This window comes from Ovis aries, chromosome X (assembly GCF_016772045.2).
Source record: "Ovis aries strain OAR_USU_Benz2616 breed Rambouillet chromosome X, ARS-UI_Ramb_v3.0, whole genome shotgun sequence".
NCBI classification, from domain to species: domain Eukaryota; kingdom Metazoa; phylum Chordata; class Mammalia; order Artiodactyla; family Bovidae; genus Ovis; species Ovis aries.
The window spans coordinates 42,785,130-42,807,900 of NC_056080.1; the positions used below are offsets into that span (position 1 = coordinate 42,785,130).

At 39.7% G+C, this 22,771-nt stretch overlaps 1 protein-coding gene across 1 annotated transcript in view; it reads left to right on the forward strand.

Annotated features, from left to right (window-relative positions):
- Nucleotides 1–22,771, forward strand: part of MAOA (monoamine oxidase A) — an 83,317-nt gene that overhangs the window by 10,410 nt on the left and 50,136 nt on the right. Inside the window, exons 2-3 of the mRNA XM_004022016.4 lie at nucleotides 6,644–6,738; nucleotides 17,853–17,990. Coding sequence (XP_004022065.2) covers nucleotides 6,644–6,738; nucleotides 17,853–17,990 — 233 coding nt within the window. The remainder of the gene's footprint in view (nucleotides 1–6,643; nucleotides 6,739–17,852; nucleotides 17,991–22,771) is intronic.

The window sequence follows — 22,771 nt, forward strand, 5'->3', positions numbered from 1 at the left end:
GCTCATCATCCTTATTTAAAATACTTCATTGCAAAGTGATTAAAGATTCTCTTCTACTATTTTCCCTTTTTGGGGGGTTTTTGCATTTTGAAACTGATCAGATCCTTATATACCTAATAGGGCTTTAACAAACTCTTGTGCATTTAGCTTCTCCACAGAAGACCACTGTCACAGAAAACCTACTACTGTCACAGAAAACCACTGCACATTTGGGAGTCTGAGTCTCTTTCCCTCCTAATGAACTTGGTCTGCCACAATTTGGGAGAGGAAGAGCTCTTGGTGCAGGTGCAGAAATATTTTACCAGTGCCCCCCTTAGATCTCTTTGTTCAGACATGCCCATGGGAGGTTCACAGGCTAGACACTACGACACTTAAGAGTCTAGGATACCAATGAATCTCATACACTTGCAAGTTCAATAGATTGCCTCTGCAAGACTTGTTTTTCCTTCCCATCTCTGACAGGAGTCCAGGAGTCTATAGGTCTAACAGCATGTGTTGGAGCCAGCTTCTACTGTCTTGAAAGGACTGAGCCTGATCAAACATACGTCTTCCCAGTTTCACATTCAGTGATATCACAATGGTAGCTTGTAATCACACTGGTGATTCCAAATCAGCAGCAAGGAGAGTGTATACATATCATGGAGATACAAATGTTGCAAATCAAGTGTCCTCTTCATGGCCTGAGGCCAGGGATGGTTGTTAACCATTTACTAGCCTACCACTGTTAAAACCCTTTCCCCTATCTTGAAGGTGGGGAGGGGTGCCAGGAGAGGTGGGGAGGAAGCTGGCTTCTTTTATTGCCCTAGATTTCATGTGGCCATTAAATTATAGAAAATGTATGACAGGAAGAGCTACCATGCACAATACTCTTAACTTTGGCTAATCTGTGTATCTCTGGAACAAAATGAAATAGGTTTAATATGACATGTTCTATAACAAATATGTAAATTAAAAATTTGATTTTAAAATTTATTTTTAGTAGCTACATTGTATTTGATAACTTACCTTCAGACTTAAAAATCTTTTCTTTTCTAACAACTTTATCCCATTTATCAAAAAAAAACCCCAACTTCTATTTATTGATTTTGAAATATATGTCAAAAGCCCTTAAACTAATCTGTGGAGTTGACATTTGAGAGATGATTTTTTTCCCATAGGTGATTATTGAATTTTGTAGTGATGAGGGGAGGGTAGAATGCATAGTGATTACACAGAGTAAGGACAAAAAAAGAATTAAGAAATATAACTGAATAATTATACCTTGAAGCAGGCATTATTTTAGTGTGTTTTTTTTCCCGTTCAAATCAAGACAGTAGTTGATACATTAGGAAAAGCCCTTTTGGACCACAAGTGTTTGCCTGTGCTTTATTTATGACTTAACCGAGTTATTTATTCAAAATTAGCTATTAGTTATTATTCAAAAGTAAATGTTCTAATGGCATCTTGACTGTATTTTCATATTCTGTATTTTCTAGTTTTAAATTATCATGGAAGTTCTTTATCAGAGTCTTTTTCACAGTAAATATATAAACTGAAACATTCACTCCCCATCCCCAGTGTGTTCAGCATCTTAGAAAGCGTATTTTTTAAAATGACTTAAATCTTTCCCTTTAAAATTCCAAGGCCTTGTTTTACCTAAAGCTTTACTTTCATTTTGGGTTTGAAGGATTCGTTAACAAAAGAAACCACTTGTTATACATGAATAAAGAATTTCAATTTTTCATAGAAGTTTGTTTAACTTAATTTCAATATACAGTCATTTAAAGGAAAGGTATAGAAACAATAGAGAGAAATAACAGCGTATACATCACCCAGTTGGGCTGAAACCTGCATCTAGATTTGAACAGCACCAGCACCGGGAAGCTCCATGCAACAGCAATCTGGAGTCCCAGTTGGGAAAAAGGCCCAAGCAGATGCCTCCATCCCACTGGGGAGACTTTAGATTGCCGCTTTGGGGGTCCTGCTTATAACCCTAGGCCACAAACTGGTATTATCATCAGTTTGCATGCAAAAATGCAGCTCTATTTTTTTTTTAACTTTTACAATGCTGTTTGTTTCATCTTGTGAGTCACAAGATTCCTTAAATCCTGGGGGCCTGGCTAGGTCCCCAGGGGCTTAAGGAATTCTAAGACCTCCCCTCTTTCTTATCTATAAAGTGCCGCTTAACTTGCTGGTAACAATTGGTGTGCTTATAGGCAAACATGTAGTCCAAGCAGGATCAGAAATTGATCAGAGGCCCGCTCCCCTACTTCTGAAGCCTGAACAAGACTGCTTCCATTTTAATTTCCCTAACAGACCTTTTGAAAACCATTTTTTCTGGAATCCCTTTGAAAGGTTTTAAACATGTTACTTATTTCTCTAAGAGCTCAAACTTTTTTGGCCCTTACTGAGATTGGACCAATCATTTTCCTGTAAAGAAACCTTCCTGAAACCTTTCCCCCACCCCCAAGCTTTTTAATTTTGTTTATATCCTTAAATGCCAAAGTGCAAAATGACCTTTGTTACTGGCGTGCTCATTTGTCCTGGCTCAGCTAGCCCTGCTTCTTCAACCTCCTTTAGCCGCTGGAGTAGTGTTTATTTACTACTGTCACTGAACCCCACTCATCAAGCTTGTTTAGAATTACAAATTAGATTCTACTTTATTGAGGCTCCAGCTTTATAAGTTAGGGTGCAAGAAATAAAAATTTTCGCTTTTTAGGAGACTTTGTTGTGGACATATCAGGCACTTGGTTTCCTTATCGGGAACATGGGGGTAATAAAATCTATTCTGGAGAAAGACTGAGAGGCAATAGGAAAGGCACCTGAAATTGATCTGTGGGATGTGAAGCACTAAACCAACTGTCAGGCTGCCTCTGGGGGCACAATTGTTACAGGTCCCAACAGCTGCTGGAATTCAGAGCCACCTCTGCTTCTCCTTAGGCAGCATGCGGAGGGCAAGTTCCTCCTCCCTCAGAAGAGCAGCTAATCAAGTAATTCTAGCAAACCCAAGGGTGTTTTTATCAATCTAATTGGTTTACGGTTAGATTGATTAAGGGCAACTGGGAAGAAATTAAACTTTTTGCATCTGAGTTTCTCTGCTTTTCAATATAGAACAGTGCTTTGAGCCTAAAAAATGTTCATATTTTTTGACCTAGTAATCTCCCTTCTAGGATGTAATCCTACAGAAATAAACATAACAAAGATTTATGCATAAGTGTGTTTTTCATCACACCTTCATCCTTTTTCTTTTCTTATGATGGTCAGCAGAAGAGGCCTTTGGCTCTGTCCCAGAAAACACATTGCACCAAAGTTTGCAGACATTGGCTCACATTTATTTAAACTGTCACGGGATGCCTTTTTTTGTGAGCAGATTCTAAATATTTGCTGCATACCTAAATCTTGGATGGATGTCAGTAATGCAACGGTACATTGTACTTGAAGTAGTCAAAGGTGCATACAAACATTAGCAGAGAGCAGCGCTGGATATTATGGTTTAGCCTGCATTTTAGATCTTGTATACGCAAACTCATCCTTGATTCTGGGTATGTATATTTTATACCATTCTCTGTATCAACAAAATACCATGTCAGTCTGGGTCCTCTGAGAACAGACATTAAGACAGAACTAGCCATGTTTAGAAGTTTATTAGAGGAAAAGCTGGTGAAGGATAAAGGGGGAGAGAGAGCAGGAGCAGGCAAGTTGTTTTTTAAAAAATGAAAGAAACCAGGTATTCCTGTATGATTTCCTACAAGCTAGATTTTGTTGATTGCATCCCAGTGATATTATTTAACATGTTCTTCTGGCCCCTAAGTGTCATATCTAGAGTCTAGATCACATTAGAGTTTAGTTTGGTTGCTCTTTCCCGTTCTCCCCTCCCTTCCTTCCTTCCTTTCTTCCTAATTACTTCATACATGGTGGTATGCACTTCCTTTAAGAGCCTGCTAACGTCTGGTTATCTCTTGTGTGTGTCATGTTAGCATCTGTTGACAATCATTGCACTATATCTATTAATTCCTTAAAGGTTGCAAAATGCTGATATTCTAATTATTCCTGTCTTCACTTATGAGCTAGCACACTTCCATACAGTGAAATCTCCCTTTGTTAGCTACCTGGTTACTTTGAGGTTCAATGTAAAATGGGAAGGTAGGATGAATGCCGAATTCTTTTTTTTTTTTTTTTAATAACTTGATTCCTTAGTATTTTCCAAAGGTGATCAATGAGAGTTTTTATTTATTTATTATTATTATGAGTGAATTTAAGCCATTACAGCTGGGGGGTTGTTGTTGTTATGGCCATGCTGCACAGCTTGCTAGGATCTCAGTTACCCAACAAGGGAGTAAACCTGGGGCGCTGCAGTGAAAGCCCAGATTCCTAACCACTAGGCCACCAGGGAACTCCCTGCAGTTGTTTTTATTTGATACTCAAACTGTTCCATCTTTGGCCAGTGGGAGTCCTTATAGATAGATTTCTGAGCCATTTTGTCATGATCCTAGTGGTCTCTGTTAGCCTCCTTGCTCTCTGTTATGATTTGATGTTCCAGACCCATCTTGTACATTTCCTGCCCCAGATTTCTACTTAGTCTCATTGTTCTTACATCTGAATTTCCTTATTCCTAGGCCCCAAATCCTGGATCATAGTGATAGCAGCCTGATTACTCATTTGGTTTGTTTCACATTACATACATAATGGCCTCAAAATAACAATTCTAAACCTAGCACCCACAAAATGATTACTGATTAAAATGTTTGCAATTCTTTTCTGTTTTTAGCATATATACCATTAGAAATGAACTGTCAAGCTACTGGGCTTTAAAATCACTAAGAACATTTCCTCTTAACCACTTGTACACATATTTAGATATCATTTTACTAATCTTATCTCTGGTGTCATTCTTATTTCTTTTTCACCCTAATATTCTGACATTTTTTTCTCCTTGAAGTATATTTATGTAGTCTGCTTCATGTTTTTTTTTTTAATAGAGGAGTATAAAGATGACTAGGTATAAGACAGAAATTGAAGTACAAAAAAGGTAGATTTAAAAATGTGTATACATGCCCTTTTTTCCTTACTCTGTGAGCTGAGAGGTCTTAGAAACATGATTCTCTAGTAGTAGCGGGCATGCTTAGAGCCCAGATCTTGGTTTCTAACCCTGTTCTCTAATAAAAGGAACCAGTGCTCACTGGAGAAATAGCTAATTGTAGGGCTGGGCAGAGAAAGATGAGCCTGGTACATCTTGTGATACTAGAAAGTAATGAAGTCCTCATATACATACATACACACAAAATGCTAAGTGGCCAAAGCTGAAACAATTTGAGCAACAAAATAAGTAACATAATATTGGATTATACCCGGAAGTATAAAACTACTGTCTATGAATCCATAAGGATTTAAGTAAATGGGTAAATAAATAAATAATTGGGGGAGAAGAGACAAATGTCCTGTGCAGATGAATTTCAAATAATTTATGCCCTCGGAGAAGGGCATGGCAACCCACTCCAGTACTCTTGCCTGGAGAATCCCCATGGACAGAAGAGCTTGACGGGCTACAGTCCATGGGGTCACAAAGAGTCAGACATGACTGAGTGACTAACACTTTCTACTTAAGAAGTAGAGAGTTATGTCCTACTTCCTCGAGGGTGGAGTGTACTTCTTAAGTGCAGACTTTACATAGACTTCTTTCCAAAGAGTATAGCATGGGAGGAGAGAGAAAAGAATGGCTTTAGAGTGGAGAAACCTGGCCGAACACTACCTCAGCCTCAGTGATCAAGATTAACATCAGTGATAAGTCATGTTCATAGCATGCACCCTTGATATAATGTTCATCTACAACATTTGCCTCTACTTTTCTGGTATTAACTATACTGGGGTTTTTTGTTTGTTTCTTTCATTTTGTTTGATTTGCTTTCTTACCACTTGGCTTGTGGAATCTTAGTTCCCCAACCAGGGATTGAACCAGTGCAACCAATGAGTCCTAACCACTGGACCACCAGAGAATTCCCTTACTATACCGTATTTAAAAATCTACTTTTTATGAAAGTTTTTATTTTTGAGTGAAAGCCTGTACACAGCTTTGAGCAAATAAATAAAGTATGAAACGTGGTTCCTGCCTTTGGTAATTTTTAATCTAGTTGGGAAGACAAGATCTAGCTAGCATGTAATCCAGATATAAATAATCAGAGGTCATTATAGGGGGGATTAAATTGAGTAAAGCACAGAGATACTGTGGGCTGGTGTAAGGTAGGGCGAGTTTCCAGGAAAACACTTCTGTTTATACAGTCAGGATTTCTAGAAGAGGGGAATGATAAGGATTTCTAGAAGAGGGGAATGATAAGGGTTGATTGAGGGGTTCAATAGATTCTTTTGCATATGATTTGATTATCACCAAACCCCTATATATTTTTTAATTTATTACATTTTAACCAACTTTATGATAGATAATAAAATTAAATTATGATACATAATATAATATATTCTAGATTATAAAATTTGGGGTTCAGTAATCACAGTGAGGTGATTAGATAGAATCACAAAATTTATTAGATAGGACAATCAATGAATTGTATATGATGTTTTGCATTTATATTCTATGTAGACCTGCTTAAATCTTCAGTGTTTCACATTTAGATGTTAATATGTTCTTCGACTTTTTTTTCCCCCCTTCTAGGATTATCTGCTGCCAAACTCTTAGCCGAACATGAAGTTAATGTTTTGGTTTTAGAAGCCCGGGAGAGAGTTGGAGGAAGAACATACACAGTGAGGGTAAATGATTTTGATACCTACATAAATACAAAATCTCACACAAACTAGAAGTGGGGTCATTGGAAGTCCCAGAGCTGGGGGAAATCTCAAGAGTGTATGTAGTTAAGCCATTGATCCACCATAGTCCTAGACTATTTTATTAAATAAGCATCTGTTCTTTTCAACAAACACCCACCAAGGAGTGTCAGCCTCTGACCTTCAGTAACTTGCATTCTAGTGAAGAAAACAAACCTGGACAAATAATTTCAATACAGCATCATCATTTCCATACCAGAGACCTAAATGGAAGATATAGTATCTCAGGTGAGGTAAGGTTTAGCTGGACTTGAAGTGACTATACGTTCACCACACGCGCACGCACACACATATACACACACACACACAAAATATAGATTCCTTGTTTATTTATCCAAGGACACACAACTTAAGAGAAGTGTGACCACAGAAAGCAGAGGCCAATGTAGCGTGTTTCTATGCAACTTTTTCCGCAGTCCTTGTTCTCCAAGAGGTGCACTGCTGACAGAGGCACTCTGCTCAGGTGGGGTCAGTGAGACATAAGAAGGAACCCCAGTTCTTGCTACGTCACAGCCTTTTAATACTTAGGCTTACATCACCATTTTGGGAAAAATGCAAGCTAACTGGTGTTTACAACTATTTAAAGAAATGGTTGCAGGTTGTTGGATCTGTGAGATCTGATGAAAGTATACAGGGAAGGATCTAGGGTGGGAAAGAAATAAAGACAAAGATGGAAGTTGGGGAACATGCAGATTTGAGCAGGGGGCCAGAGGCAGAGAAGCCAGAGAGGAGCAGTGGAGGCAGAGGAGGAAGACCAGATTGGGGCAGTGCCATGAAAATCAGTAAAGAGGATGGGATGATGAATAGAATCAAATGCCAGGGGCATTTGACGCAGGATGAAGGCTGTTAAGAGGCCCTTGTATTTGGCTTTTAGAAGGTCATTAATGAGCCCCTTTGCTAGAGCACACAAATTGAGCATTAAAGGCTGAGGATTGGCAATAGGGACAAAACCAGACTGTTGAAGTGACTGGAAGGAGAGGAAGCATCTCATTAGAAAATGTATCAGACTTATAATAGAATGGCTTATGCAGTGATAATAACAATGATTTAAGCAATCCAGGCATTCAGTCCTTTTACATAAGAAGTCTGGTGGTAGGTAGTCCAGGCTGGTGCAGGGGTTCAGCTTTGTCAGCAAATCTTTAGGATCTCTCTGTCTTTCTGCCCAGCCATTCTTTTCCTGTTGGCTTCTTGCCTAGTGGTAACCAGATGGCTTCAGCATCTGGCAGCATCAGGCCCTCACTCAAGGCAGGAAAGGACGTGAAGAGGCAGCCCAAGTCTTATCTGCAACAAAACCTTTCTTTTTCCAGAAGACCCCGTGAGACATTTGCTTTAGTCTCATTGGTTAGATTTGGGGCACACAGCTACCCTCAGCTGCCAGGGAGCCTGGGAAAGCAAGTATTTAAGATTTCCAGGCTGCATAATAGAAGCAGGCATGGGAAAAGGAGCATACACAGGTATAAAATAGTCAACCAACATCTAAACAAGGATATTGTACCAGCTCTTTTCAGTCACACCAAGCCAAGCTCCCCTTCTGTCCATCACTTTCTGCCTTTTCAAATGTACAAGGATGTATCATAGCCCTATTTTTACTTTGCTCAGCTCTAAGAGTACCCTACAGCCTGCTACTCAAAGTATACTGTGAGCCACCTGCCTGGGAATCACCCTGGAGCTTGATAGACATGCAGAGTATCAGGCCCTGTCCTAGTCCTGCTGACTCTGCATTCTGACAAGATCCTTAGGGGACCCTACAGAAGTGCTGCTCTTTGCTGTAGGCTCGCTTGCTTTAAATTAATGTGAATCTACATAAACTGCATTTGAAGCATTTGAGTACCTCCTCAGAGGGAGGCTATTGGTCTGGGAGTGAGGCGACTGGGGCTCTGACCCTTGTACTGGCCTGACACCCTGTCTTACCTTGGGTAAGTACTGTTAGCACCTTACATCTCCGTTTTCTCATCTGGGCAGTGAGATATAAATGGGCTTGACGCTCCCTCCAACTTCAGGTTCTAATTGAAGGTAGTGTGTTATAGTGCAAAAGAAGGATTGCATATTCTGCCTGTACCACCTTAATAGATATGATTCATCTGTCATTTTCTGAAGAATATTCCTTCATTTTGGAGATAGGTATTAAGTTGTCACTTTGCCCTACTTTGCTTATCTCTAAAACCTTTTGGTTATCAGATAAGAGCATCAGTCATGTTGTGGATTTTTCAGTTCTCTTTTGGCAGAACTTAGTTTTGTTTTGTTTTGTTTTTAATTGAAGTATAGTTTCCCTGGTGGCTCAGATGGTAAAGAATTCGCCTGCAATGTGGGAGACCTGGGGTCAATCCCTGGGTCAAGAAGATCTCCTGGAGAAGGGAATGGCTACCCACTCCAGGATTCTTGCCTGGAGAATTCCATGGACAGAGGAGCTTGGCAGGCTATAGTCCATGGGGTTGCAAAGAGTCAGACATGACTGAGCGACTAACACACACGTTGTTCATTTATAATATTATATTGTTTTAGGCTATAGCATAGTGATTCAGTATTTTTACGGATTATACTCCATTAAAAGTTAATATAAGATAATGGCTGTAATTCCTTGTGCTCCACAATATATCCTTGTTCCTTATCTATTTTATACGTAGTACTTTGTACCTCTTATTCCTATGCCCCTATCTCGCCCCTCCTCCCTTCTCTCTTCTCTCTAGTAAATACCAGTTTGTTTTCTATACCTTTGAGTCTAGAAACAGTTTCTTTGTGCAAGGGAAATGAGAATTCCAACATGCTTAGCCCCATCTATGTTATTGCCCCAGGCTGCTTTTTCATGCTGCATCATTTATGTATATCAGTGGCATACATGAACTATTGTGTATTGAGTATGATATTAAAATTCCCTTATGGAATGTGAGAAATTAACTCTGAAAGGCTGAGAAACTAGGACCTGACATCTATAAGATTTCACATGAATTCAAATGAATAGAAGGGGTAAAAAGGGCTTTGTAAAGCAGGCACAGAAATGGTATTTAATCAGAAACTGAGTTGAATATTGTTACAGTTGCTTCTACTAGCATAATCAGAGTGTGGGGAGGAAATGCCATAAAAGTTACTCTGGATCTTTAACTACTGAAATATCAAATTTGATATTGTCCCTTGGCAGTGCTTCAGATACGTCTTCTGTTCATTCAAAACTTCCTAGTTTGTGCTAGCATGATTCCCCCATAATTCTTTAGGACCAAATGAATGAAGTTGAAATGCCTGCAAGGCTACCACAGGGGTGGTGTATTAGTTTTCCTAATAGGTTGTGTGTTGGTGGCCTCTTCAAAGGCTGAGTTGTTGTTGTTCAGTCACTCAGTCGTGTCTGACTCTTTGCAACCCCATGGACTGCAGCACACCAGGCTTCCCTGTCCTTCACCATCTCCCAGAGCTTGCTCAAATTCATGTCCCCATTGAGTCAGTGATGCCATCCAACCATCTCATCCTCTGTCATCCCCTTCTCCTCCTACCTTCAATCTTTCCCAGAGTAATGAGATCCAAACTGAGATCCTAAAGACTGAGGGGCAGCATAGCAGAATATGGTGTCATAGTTCTACTGTCTTCCTGCTGAAGCTGAGGCGTCTCCTTTCCAGTGTTTCCACTTTGTAAAGAAAGATTCTGTGAAATGTCTCATTCTTTTTACTGCTTCACTTAGGATTATTTACTTTAAATAGTGTCAGTATTCTAAAGACATCCTGTTTAGAAACTCCCAAGAGTTCTCTTGCTGTCTTAGTTAAATGTATTGGACTACTGACTCCAGTTTTGTTCTTCACATCTTAATAAGGATGTTGGAGACTGGAGAAGGTTTGGAGCACAACACCAGTAGTTGGTAAAAGAGAACATTAGGTTATATGAGGGACAGAAGTCAGAGGAATACTTCATTTCTGGTATTATGGCAGAATGACTGAGTGTCCCTCTTAAAATAAGTAAAATGCTGAATAAAATATATTGTGCTACCTTGAGCTGAGAAAATTGCAGATCTCCTGGATGTTAAGCAGACATCTCAGACCTAACACATCCAAACTGAATTTCCTGTCTTCCTCATCAAGAACACTATTCCTGCAGCCTTCCCCATAAGGGAGAATGGCAACTCCCCCAAACACCTGGAATCATGTTTAACCCCATGAGGCCCTACATTCATTCTGTCAGGAAATTCCTTTGGCTCTGCCTTCAAAATATATCCAGAATTCAACCTTACCCTCCACTTCCAGGGCTACCACCTGGTAGCAGCCACAGTCATCTCTAGAGAAAGTGAAAGTGTTAGTCTCTCAGTTGTGTCCAATTCTTTGGGATCCTGTGGACTGTAGCCCACCAGGCTCCTCTGTCCATGGGGTTCTCCAGGCAAGAATACTGGAGTGGGTTGCCATTTCCTTCTCCAGGGGATCTTCCCTACCCAGGGAATGAACCCACGTCTCCTGCATTGCAGGCGGATTCCTTAGCATCTGAGCCACCAGGGAAGATTACTGCAATAGCCTCTTAACTACTTTCTCAGCTTTTACCCTTGCCCCCTAAAATCTACTATTAGTGTGACAGCCAGAATGAGCTCTCAAACCTAAGTCAGATCTTGGCACTTCTCTGCTCTAAACCTTCCAAAGGCTCCCCTTTTCATTCATAGTAAAAGCTGATGTTCTTTCAATGCATTGTGAGGTGTTCCATGACTTGCCCTCCCTGCCTTTGACTTCTCTAATCTCATCTCCAGTTCTCTTTCCTTTGCTCACTCTTTTCTAGACACGCTAGTCTGTGTTTTGTGAACATAGCAGGCACATTTCTGCCTTAGAATGTTTACACTGGCTCTTTCTTCTGCCAGGAATGTTCTTGTCCCAAATAGCCACATGGATAACTCCCTCACCTCCTTCAAGTCTTTATGAAAAGATCACCTGTTTTTTGGAGGCCAACGTGTTGCTTGTATTTGAACCTGAAATCTTTCCTTCTCTCCTCTGCAGTTTCAATCTGTCTTGTCATTCTCTAGTTTTTTCTTTGTAAATGTTATCTACTTCTGTGATATTTACTTATTATGGTTCTTGTTCATTTTCTGTCTCTTCCTACTAAATGAAAGCTCCTTGAGAGCAGAGATCTTTATTTTGTTCACTGATATAACAGAAGCATCTTGATCCATACGTACCTTGTAGGAACTCAAGATATAGTTATTGAATGAACTAATGAATCCCCAAAGCAAAGTAAAAACATGAAGCTTAGGAATTCAAAATTTGAACTCAAAATTTGACTTTCACCTTGAATGCCTACTGAACCCTGAAGACTTTGCAGTTCCACCAGGATGGATGTATGGCACGCAGAGAACAGGAGATAAAATCCTAACCCTGTCAAAGGTAGGAAGTTTAATAGGAAACACTCCAAATTGGAATTCCCTGTGCTATACTCTGGACATGAAAGTGAAATAAATCCTATCATTCAAAAAGGGATAAAAATAAACCTTGCCTTTATCTGTGGCTTCCATCTAAATTCACACTACCTATGTGGCATGAAAAAAACCTTAGCATATATAAAGTACCAAGGATGCTGGCAGAAATAGACTCAATTCCTGTCCACCTAGGACAAATAACTTACACAGAAAAGGTTCTAAAGAAAACAAATGACTTACAGTCAAAAGTAACAGAGCCAAAAAAAGTGACAAAACATACAAGGAATCTAGGCACTAAAAGAAATGTCTAAAAGAGTAGGCCTAGTGTATAATTTCCAAACAAGTAGAAGAAAAAGCTTAAAAAGAAAACAAAAGAAAACCCTTAATCCCAAAGAAGGAAAGAAATCAGGCAGGAAACTGTTAACAGTGGGATAAATGGAAAGCCATAATAAGTAAATTTAAGACATTTTAAAAGAAATAAAATATAAATGCGTTTAACTCAGTTAAAAGGGGGGAAATGTCAGAATAAAGAAAACTTTAACTGAAAGATAGAAAAAGAGATAGTATACAAATACTAATCTGAGCTTTTTTAACTAGATTAATACCAGACAAAATAAGATTTAAACAAAAAAAAATGTTTCATTGAATTAAGTATCAGTACAATAAGAGACCTGGAAGACCAAACAGTTCTAAACTTGTATATCCTGAATAACGTAGCCTCAAAATATAAAGCAAAAATTGATAATAATCAAACATAAATGCCCAGTAGACTAGGGGATTTTTAACATACTTTTCTAAATTAATAATAAATGAAGCAAACAAAGGCTGAGCACAATTAATCTTTTTCTAATGGACTTATATAAAACATACATATTACTTAACAGAAGACTATATGTTCTTTTCATTTTGAAATGAAAAACCTTTGAAGATCAACCATGTGCTAGGTCATAAAGTAAACCTCAAGGATTGATACCATATAATCCATTTTTTTTTACCACAATGCAGTTATGACAGAAAGATAACTGAAAAGAATTCCAGCTATGGAAATTAAAACACAGCAAAACTTTTAGAAACATTGATTTAGACAGAAATTGTAATGGAAATTTGCAAACACTTAAAACTACACAGTAGTGCAAATACTAAAATAAAGTTGTGCAGTTAAAACCATATGAGAGGAAGATTCACAGCCTAAATTTTTATCAGAAAAAGATAGAAGGCTCAATATGAATAAGCTAAGCATTCAAGAAATAGAAAATTGAGTGTAAAAAATCCAAAAAAAAGGAAAAAGGAAATCAATGATATATAAAAAAAATACTTGATAAAAATGATCAGTAATAGAAAGGTTGATTTTTTGAAGTCTTATTAAAAACTGACATGTTTGCTAAGTATTTTAAGAAAAAGGAAAAGGAGAGATCTCTTAACAAATAAAAGGGATGAAAATGAAGACATAACCACTGATGGAATAAACAGTAAATGAGAAGAGGAGGTCCTGAATTTTACAGCAATATTTTTGACACATATGAAATGTATATATTATGAGAAAATATAATTTATAAAAATTAACAGATTAAGAAATAGAAAATATGAGTAGTGCTTTAACCTCAAAATAAACTAAATCTGGAGTTTAAGTTTTTCCCACAAAGAAAACACTAAGCCTAGATAGCTCTACAGGCATGTCCTACCTACTGTTCAAAGAAGAGATTATTCTGTTTATATATGAACCCTTCTAAAGAACAGAAGAAAGTATAATCACTAACTCATGAGATTAGCAATACTGTAATGCCAGAAAACAGACAAGGGCTGGAGAATAGAGGAGACTCCTGGGGCAATCTCAGTATCACTTATAAACACAGATATAAAAATTCTAAACAAAAAGTTAGCAAAGCATATCCAGCCATGGAAAGAATATCAGATTATATTACCCGAGGAAGGCAAGGTTCTAGGCATTCAATTTTATGGAAATAGCAGATAAGGTAAATTGTCCCAGCCGTCCTAATACATACAAGGATACTAGATAAATTGCACATAGACACCACACACATACACACACATGCACACACACACATCTTCAAAGCACCAGAGAGCTAACAAGGTAGTGAAGAATCACTAGACCAACATCCAGAACACATTGACCTGCTTTTCCCCTGGGGGTGGGGAGGTGCGAGTTTGCTGACTGCTAGAAAAGAAAGTGAGAGACTGAGTAGTATTTTCAAAATCTTAACAAAGCATGGGCAACTGAAGGTCAAGTCCAGTTCAGTTCAGTTCAGTTCAGTCGCTCAGTCGTGTCCGACTCTTTGTGACCCCATGAGTTGCAGCACGCCAGGCCTCCCTGTCCATTACCAACTCCCGGAGTTCACTCAGACTCACGTCCATCGAGTCCGTGATGTCATCCAGCCATCTCATCCTCTGTCGTCCCCTTCTCTTCTTGCCCCCAATCCCTCCCAGCATCAGAGTTTTTTCCAATGAGTCAACTCTTCGCATGAGGTGGCTGAAGTACTGGAGTTTCAGCTTTAGCATCAGTCCTTCCAAAGAAATCCCAGGGCTGATCTCCTTCAGAATGGACTGGTTGGATCTCCTTGCAGTCCAAGGGACTCACAAGAGTCTTCTCCAACACCACAGTTCAAAAGCATCAATTCTTTGGGGGCTCAGCTTTCTTCACAGTCCAACTCTCACATCCATACGTGACTACTGGAAAAACCATAGCCTTGACTAGACAGACCTTTGTTGGCAAAGTAATGTCTCTGCTTTTGAATATGCTGTCTAGGTTGCTCATAACTTTCCTTCCAAGGAGTCTTTTAATTTCATGGCTGCAATCACCATCTGCAGTGATTTTGGAGCCCCAAAAAATAAAGTCTGACACTGTTTCTACTGTTTTGCCATCTATTTCCCATGAAGTGATGGGACCAGATGTCATGATCTTCATTTTCTGAATGTTGAATTTTAAGCCAACTTTTTCACTCTCTCACTTTCATCAAGAGGCTTTTTAGTTCTTCTTCACTTTCTGCTATAAGGGTGATGTCATCTGCATATCTGAGGTTATTGATATTTCTCCTGGCAATATTGATTCCAGTTTGTGCGTCTTCCAGTCCAGCATTTCTCATGATGTACTCTGCATAGAAGTTAAATAAGCAGGGTGACAATATACAGCCTTGACGTACTCCTTTCCCTATTTGGAACCAGTCTGTTGTTCCATGTCCAGTTCTAACTGTTGCTTCCTGACTTGCATATAGGTTTCTCAAGGGGCAGGTCAGATGGTCTGGTATTCCCATCTCTTTCAGAATTTTCCACAGTTTATTGTGATCCATACAGGCAAAGGCTTTGGCATAGTCAATAAAGCAGAAAGAGATGTTTTTCTGGAACTCTCTTGCTTTTCCATGATCCAGCGGATGTTGGCAATTTGATCTCTGGTTCCTCTGCCTTTTCTAAAACCAGCTTGAACATCTGGAAGTTCACGGTTCACGTATCGCTGAAGCCTGGCTTGGAGAATTTTGAGCATTACTTTACTCGCATGTGAGATGAGTGCAATTGTGCGGTAGTTTGAGCATTCTTTGGCATTTCCTTTCTTTGGGATTGGAATGAAAACTGACCTTTTCCAGTCCTGTGGCCACTGATGGGTTTTCCAAATGTGCTGGCGTATTGAGTGTAGCACTTTCACAGCATCATCTTTCAGGATTTGAAATAGCTCAACTGGAATTCCATCACCTCTGCTAGCTTTGTTCGTAATGATGCTTCCTAAGGCCCACTTGACTTCATATTCCAGGATGTCTGGCTCTAGATGAGCGATCACACCATCGTGATTATCTGGGTTGTGAAGATCATTTTTGTACAGTTTTTCTGTGTATTCTTGCCACCTCTTCTTAATATCTTCTGGTTCTGTTAGGTCCATACCATTTCTGTCCTTTATTGAGCCCATCTTTGCATGAAATGTTCCCTTGGTATCTCTAATTTTCTTAAAGAGCTCTCTAGTGTTTCCCATTCTGTTGTTTTCCTCTATTTCTTTGCATTGATCATTGAGAAAGGCTTTCTTATCGCTCCTTGCTATTCTTTGGAACTCTGCATTCAGATGCTTATATCTTTCCTTTTCTCCTTTGCTTTTCACTTCTCTTTTCACAGCTATTTGTAAGGCCTCCCCAGACGGCCATTTTGGTTTTTTGCATTTCTTTTCCATGGGGATGGTCTTGATCCCTGTCTCCTGTACAATGTCATGAACTTTCATCCATTGTTCATCAGGCACTCTATCAGATCTAGTCCCTTAAATCTATTTCTCATTTCCACTGTATAATCATAAGGGATTTGATTCAGGTGATACCTGAATGGTCTAGCGGTTTTCCCTATTTTCTTCAATTTAAGTCTGAATTTGGCAATAAGGAGTTCATGATCTGAGCCACAGTCAGCTCCCGGTCTTGTTTTTGCTGACTGTATAGACCTTCTCCATCTTTGGCTGCAAAGAATATAATTAATCTGATTTCAGTGTTGACCATCTGGTGATGTCCATGTGTAGAATCTTCTCTTGTGTTGTTGGAAGAGTGTATTTGCTATGACCAGTGCATTCTCTTGTCAAAACTCTATTAGCCTTTGCCCTGCTTCATTCTGTATTCCAAGGCCAAATTTGCCTGTTACCCCAGGTGTTTCCTGACTTCCTACTTTTGCATTCCAGTCTCCTATAATGAAAAGGACATCTTTTTTGGGTGTTAGTTCTAAAAAGTCTTGTAGGTCTTCATAGAACCGTTCAACTTCAGCTTCTTCAGCGGGGCCCACCAAAGTGTGTGTTTACGGAAGGAGGTGTTTGTAAACTCCTTGTGCTTTGGGTTGGACTGCATCCTAGCACTAAAGGAGAACAGTAAAATGACTAGGCCACGTTGCATTTCAACCTGCTTTCAAATCATTTGGGGCACAGAAAATGCAATAGAATTATCTAGTAATGTTAGCATCCCCAAGTGCTGAGCGGAAGCAGACATAAATCCTCTCTGAGAAAGATATAATCCTTCCAGGATTCAGATTATTTCTTCATTTCTCATGTTCAATGAGTGGCACACAATAAAAAATAATCAGGCAGGGGACTTTCCTGGCAGTCCAGTGGTTAAGAATCTGCCTTCCAATGCAGGAGACTCAGGTTCCATCCCTGTTCTGGGAACTAAGATCCCACATGGTGCAGGGCAACTAAGTCCATGGGCCACAACTAGTGAGCTCAGCCAAATAAATAATATAGGATCAGGAGGCCACCAGTTTGGGCTGACTGAAGAGTTCATCTGCTGGAAATCAGAAAGTTAGGCCTCATAAATCTCTGGGTGGCCCTCCCAGCAACAACTCCAAAGAAAAGCACAGATGACCTAAATGCTTTGAAAAAGACCTAGATGGGCAGGATGTACTATAGTGTTCTTTATTCTTTGTGCGTGTTCTTGGCAAACTGGCCTCATCAGTAACTAAACAAATGGGACTGCTTAGTGACATCATATGGGATTGGGGGTCAGTTCTTGAGGTGAAAGGATTGCTATTTTCAGTGTTCCTTTGAAAGAGAGATGTAAGGCACATTTCAACTGTAAAAAATAAACAGGTTCTTTTTGTTTTTATGAGACTTAGCAACATATATATATATATATATATATATATATATATATATATATGAGTTCTAACCAAAGTCTTCTGGCCACTTTTTCTCTTTCTACAGAATGAACATGTTGACTACGTAGATGTTGGCGGTGCTTATGTAGGCCCGACCCAGAATAGGATCTTACGGTTATCTAAGCAACTGGGTTTAGAAACTTACAAAGTGAATGTAAATGAGCGTCTTGTTCATTATGTCAAGGTAAGCCTGATGTTTTACTCAAGTGTTTTACTCAATGGGGAAGTATTTTATTTGGGAAAACATTTGGTTTTGTTTTCAGTTTTTGTTTTTGTCAAAGCAATCACGAAAGTAGGTTCTCAGCTTTAAAGTAGTCTTCTGCCTTGCTTTCCTTCTTTTTAAAAAAGTCCTTGTGGACTCCTGCAGTCACTGAAAGTGGGCATTCTTCAGCTTTGTCCTCCTCCACCTCACCCACTGTGGCCCTAGAAGGCCACACCCTACCTAGTCCAGCTGGAATAGGGGTGGAAGGCTCTCAGCTTCCTTTCTTCCCATCCCTCTGGGGCTAAGGGAAGCACCTTGAATAGACACACACACACACACACACACACACACACACACACACACACACACACACACACACACACAGAGCCCAGGCAGCTCCTGAGGCATCTATGAGGCAATTCTAAGGCCCCAAGGAACACAACAGTTTGAGGCCACTTAAGACTCTAAATGGGTCGTTCATCCTCATCCTTACCTGACATTTCTTTGCACACTTTGATCGTTTTCTCTGCACCTAGCCATGACTCTTGGGAAGTCTAGCTCAGTTGTGCAATTTCCTACTGTTTAAACAAGAGATTGTTTAAACTCAAAGTGCTGCTATCCCTTCAAGGAACAGCAGCTGTTGCCCATGTTATTCTTTTTTCCTGAAGCCAAACATGGAGCAGATGGAGTCTGAAAAAAGGCCTGGAGAAATCAAGTTTCTGGTCTGATACTGCAGCTCACTTCCTGGAACTAGTATCACCAGAGCAGGGGTCATTTACTCCTTCTAATGCCAGGATTCTCACACCACTAAACATATCACTTCTCAACAGACGCATCACCCAACCCCCAGCAATCATGTGGGTGTGCCATCTTCAGGGCCTTTCAGAGCAGAGATTTGAGGATCCTTGTATGTACGTATGGACACTTATGCCCAGTGGGTGAGGTCAGGAATCTCGGGAAACTTTGATTAGCTGCTTTGGGTTGGTTTGCGATGCTTGGGGGAGTTTGGCAGTCAGACAAATGAGAAAAGAAACCAGAAGCCTTTAGAAAAACTGGGTTCAGAGGTCAAGGGAGAAATGGAAAAAGTATTAAAAAAAAAAGTTAGACAAAGTATATTTATGAATACTGGCTTCAATAGTCCAGGATCAAAAAGGAAAAACTCCTTTGCTTCCCCACTTTGTCTTCTCTGCACGGCATGATGTTTACTTGGACTAGTAAGTAATGACAAAGGTAAGAGTAATAGCAACTGTTAAATAACATGTATTGAGCACTTTGACCTGTATTATCATATTTAATGTAGGGAGAGAAACCAAATCCTTTGTACTACTCAACTGCTAGTTAAACAGTCATCTAAATTTACTGTCTAGTCCAACTAGGACTCAAATAAGTCTGGTGATTATCTTGGAACCTGAGCAAATTTATACTCCGCTTTACAGAGGAAAACACTGAGGTTCAGTGAGGTCAAGTGACTTGACAAAGGTATAAAACTAGTAATGGTCTACCTATCCCCTGAACATACGTGCTCTTTATGAAGTTTAGGACTTACTTATATTCTTAAGATGCTAAAGATTGTTCTTTTAATTTAAGACAGTCTCATCTAATGGAAAGGTGAAGAATAGATATGCTGTTAGGAAATTCCCTGGCAGTCCAGTGGTTAGGACTCAGGACTTTCACTGCCATGGCCTGGGTTAGATCCCTGGTTGGGGAACAAAGATTCTACAAGCCACGTGGCACAGCCAATAAATAAATAAACACTTACCATTGAACCATCCTCTCACATACTTTAACCTTCCAAGGAGCACCTATTTTCACCCAAGGTAGACTACAAAGTTAAGGTAAAAAAAAAAAAAATACTGCACCAGTTAAAGGTTAATTTATTTTACCTGAATGAGTGTCTTTCTGCTAGTGTTTCTGATAAATCACATAATTTCTGCAATGAGAAATACTCAAGGTAGTGGATGTTTTTATAATGACCAGGAAACTAGAAAGTGAGGAGGCCGGATTAGGGAAAGAGCAGGAAGATATTTAACTATTCCAAGTAAGAATGATAATCAACTGTATGTGCTTAGTCGCTCAGTCATATCCAACACTTTGCTACCCCATGGACTATAGCCCGCCAGGCTTCTCTGTCCTTGGGGATTTTCCAGGTAAGAATACTGGAGTGGGTTGCCATGCCCTCCTCCAGGGGACCTTCCCGACCCAGGGATAGAACCCAGGTCTCCTGCATTACAGGTGGATTCTTTACCGTCTGAGCCACCAGGGAAGCCCAATTAATTGTATAGCAAAAAATAATTCCACTTATTTAAGAATATCTCCACTCTGAGTGTTATGTTTGCTTCTAGGGAGAAGAAAGGACGTTTCCTGCCAGCATGGTCATGAATTGGGCTAATAATGCAAATTGTTTTTGTGACACTCTACATTAGCTCTCCTCACAAGCTCAGCTTCTGTAATCTAATACAGTATATTCTTTTCAGTAAATAACACTGAAATGAAGTGGGCAAATAACTGGATGATTGCGGCTGTCTAGTTAAACCAAGCATATTCTTTATGATCCAGATTGCTCCAGCTCTTAAATTTTACTAATCTGCAGCCTTCAACAATACCTCCATTGTTTCTTCTGTCAGCAGACTGTAGTGCATTCAGTTTCCACCTACTCTAGGATGATTTTCACTCTTCACCAGAGAGCTATTCTTGACCTTAGCTAGATTGTGTTTATGGGGCAAATTTTGATAGTGGCCCCAAGCCTGAGTCTCTGAAGCCCTGGGGATAGATGCTGGGTGGTGTTTTCCACTCTCTCCCTTCCCCAATAGGACTAAGTTTACCTGCTTTAGTGGGATCTTAGTCCGTCAGTTCAGTGCAGTTAACTTCAGTTGCTCAGTCATGTCTGACTCTTTGCAACCCCATGGACTGCAGTGTGCCATCACCAACTCCTGGAGTTTACTCAAACTCATGCCCATTAGTTGGTGATGCCATCCAACCAGCTCATCCTCTGTTGTCCCCTTCTCCTCCTGCCTTCAGTCTTTCCCAGCATCAGGGTCTTTTCAAATGACTCAATTCTTCGCATCAGGTGGCCCAAGTATTGGAGTTTCAGCTTCAACATCAGTCCTTCCAATGAATATTCAGGACTGATTTCCTTTAGGATGAACTGGTTGGATCTCCTTGCAGTCCAAGGGACTCTCAAGAGTCTCCTCCAACACCACAGTTAAAAGGCATCAATTCTTCAGCACTCAGCTTTCTTTATAATCCAACTCTCACATCCATACATGACTACTGGAAAAACCATAGCTTTGACAAGAAGGACCTTTGTTGGCAAAGTAATGTCTCTGCTTTTTAATATGCTCTGTAGGTTAGTCATAACTTTTCTTCCAAGGAGCAAGTGTCTTTTAATTTCATGACTGAAGTCACCATCTGCAGTGATTTGGAGCCCAGAAAAATAAGTCTGTCATTGTTTCCATTGTTTCCCCATCTATTTGCCATGAAGTGATGGGACCAGATGCCATGATCTTTTCTGAATGTTGAGTTTTAAGCCAACGTTTTCACTTTCCTTTTTCACTTTCACCAAGAAGCCCTTTAGTTCTTCTTCACTTTCTGCCATAAGGGTGGTGTCATCTGCATATCTGAGGTTATTGAGATTTCTCCCAGCAATCTTGATTACAGCTTGTGCTCCATCCAGCTCATCATAGAAATGATATACTCTGCATATAAGTTCAATAAGCAGGGTGACAATATACAGCCTTGACATACTCCTTTTCCAATTTGGAACCAGTCTGTTGTTCCATGTCCAGTTCTAACTGTTGCTTCTTGACCTGCATACAGATTTCTCAGGAGGCAGGTCATGTGGTCTGGTATTCCCATCTCTTTAAGAATTTTCCAGTTTGTTGTGATCCCAACTGGGGATCAAACCCAGGCCCCCTGCAGTGGAAGCATGGAGTCTTAACCATTGGACTGACAGGGAAGTCCCTATCTACTTTATTTTTAGAAGATGCTTATGGTTATGCTAAATTCATTTGTTTCAGTAAGTAGTCACTGGACAATCAACTGTATACCAGATATTGTTCTAGGCTGGATATAGACTGATGGATACATGATTCAGGTTCCTGCTCACATAGAGCTTGCCATTTCAGGGGAGGAAATAAGTAAACAACAAACAGTAAGTAATACTAAGTAACATTTCTGCCTGTATCCTTCATGGATCTTGCGAATAGAGTTGCTATTCTAACTCTGGTTTAACAAATCCAATTCTCATATCATAGTTTCCTGACTGATTCCTACAGTGAACAGGTTTTATATATGTTGTGAATTTGATATGGCTTTATTTGGGAGACTGTATCTGATTTGTGAAATTAACGGAAATTAATCATGTCTTTAACGTAAAAGGTAGCTTTGAGATGGTGTCATGTCAGCAAGATACTTTAGTTTAAAATGCACTCTATGGATCTTTCTTTTGGAAGGTGTACAGGAAGCAGGTGGACTTGAACATCTCTTGGACTGATTGATTGATTACTTGTGTTAGTAAAGAAGATGCCCCATCTTTGCAGTTGTTTAATGAGTTACTTCCATTGAGTTGTGGAGACTTTTGGGTTAAGTTTTGCATTGCCGCATCTTGGAAAAAGAGGAAGAAATACTTCATTTTCTTTTCTTTTGCTTTCCATGCGTTTCTCCAGACCATAATAATGCAGGTAAGGTATCAAGAGGGTGAACACTGCCAGAGATGGAGCAAGGCTTTTTGCAGGGACTGCTTTAAAGGAGACATTGATATTTTT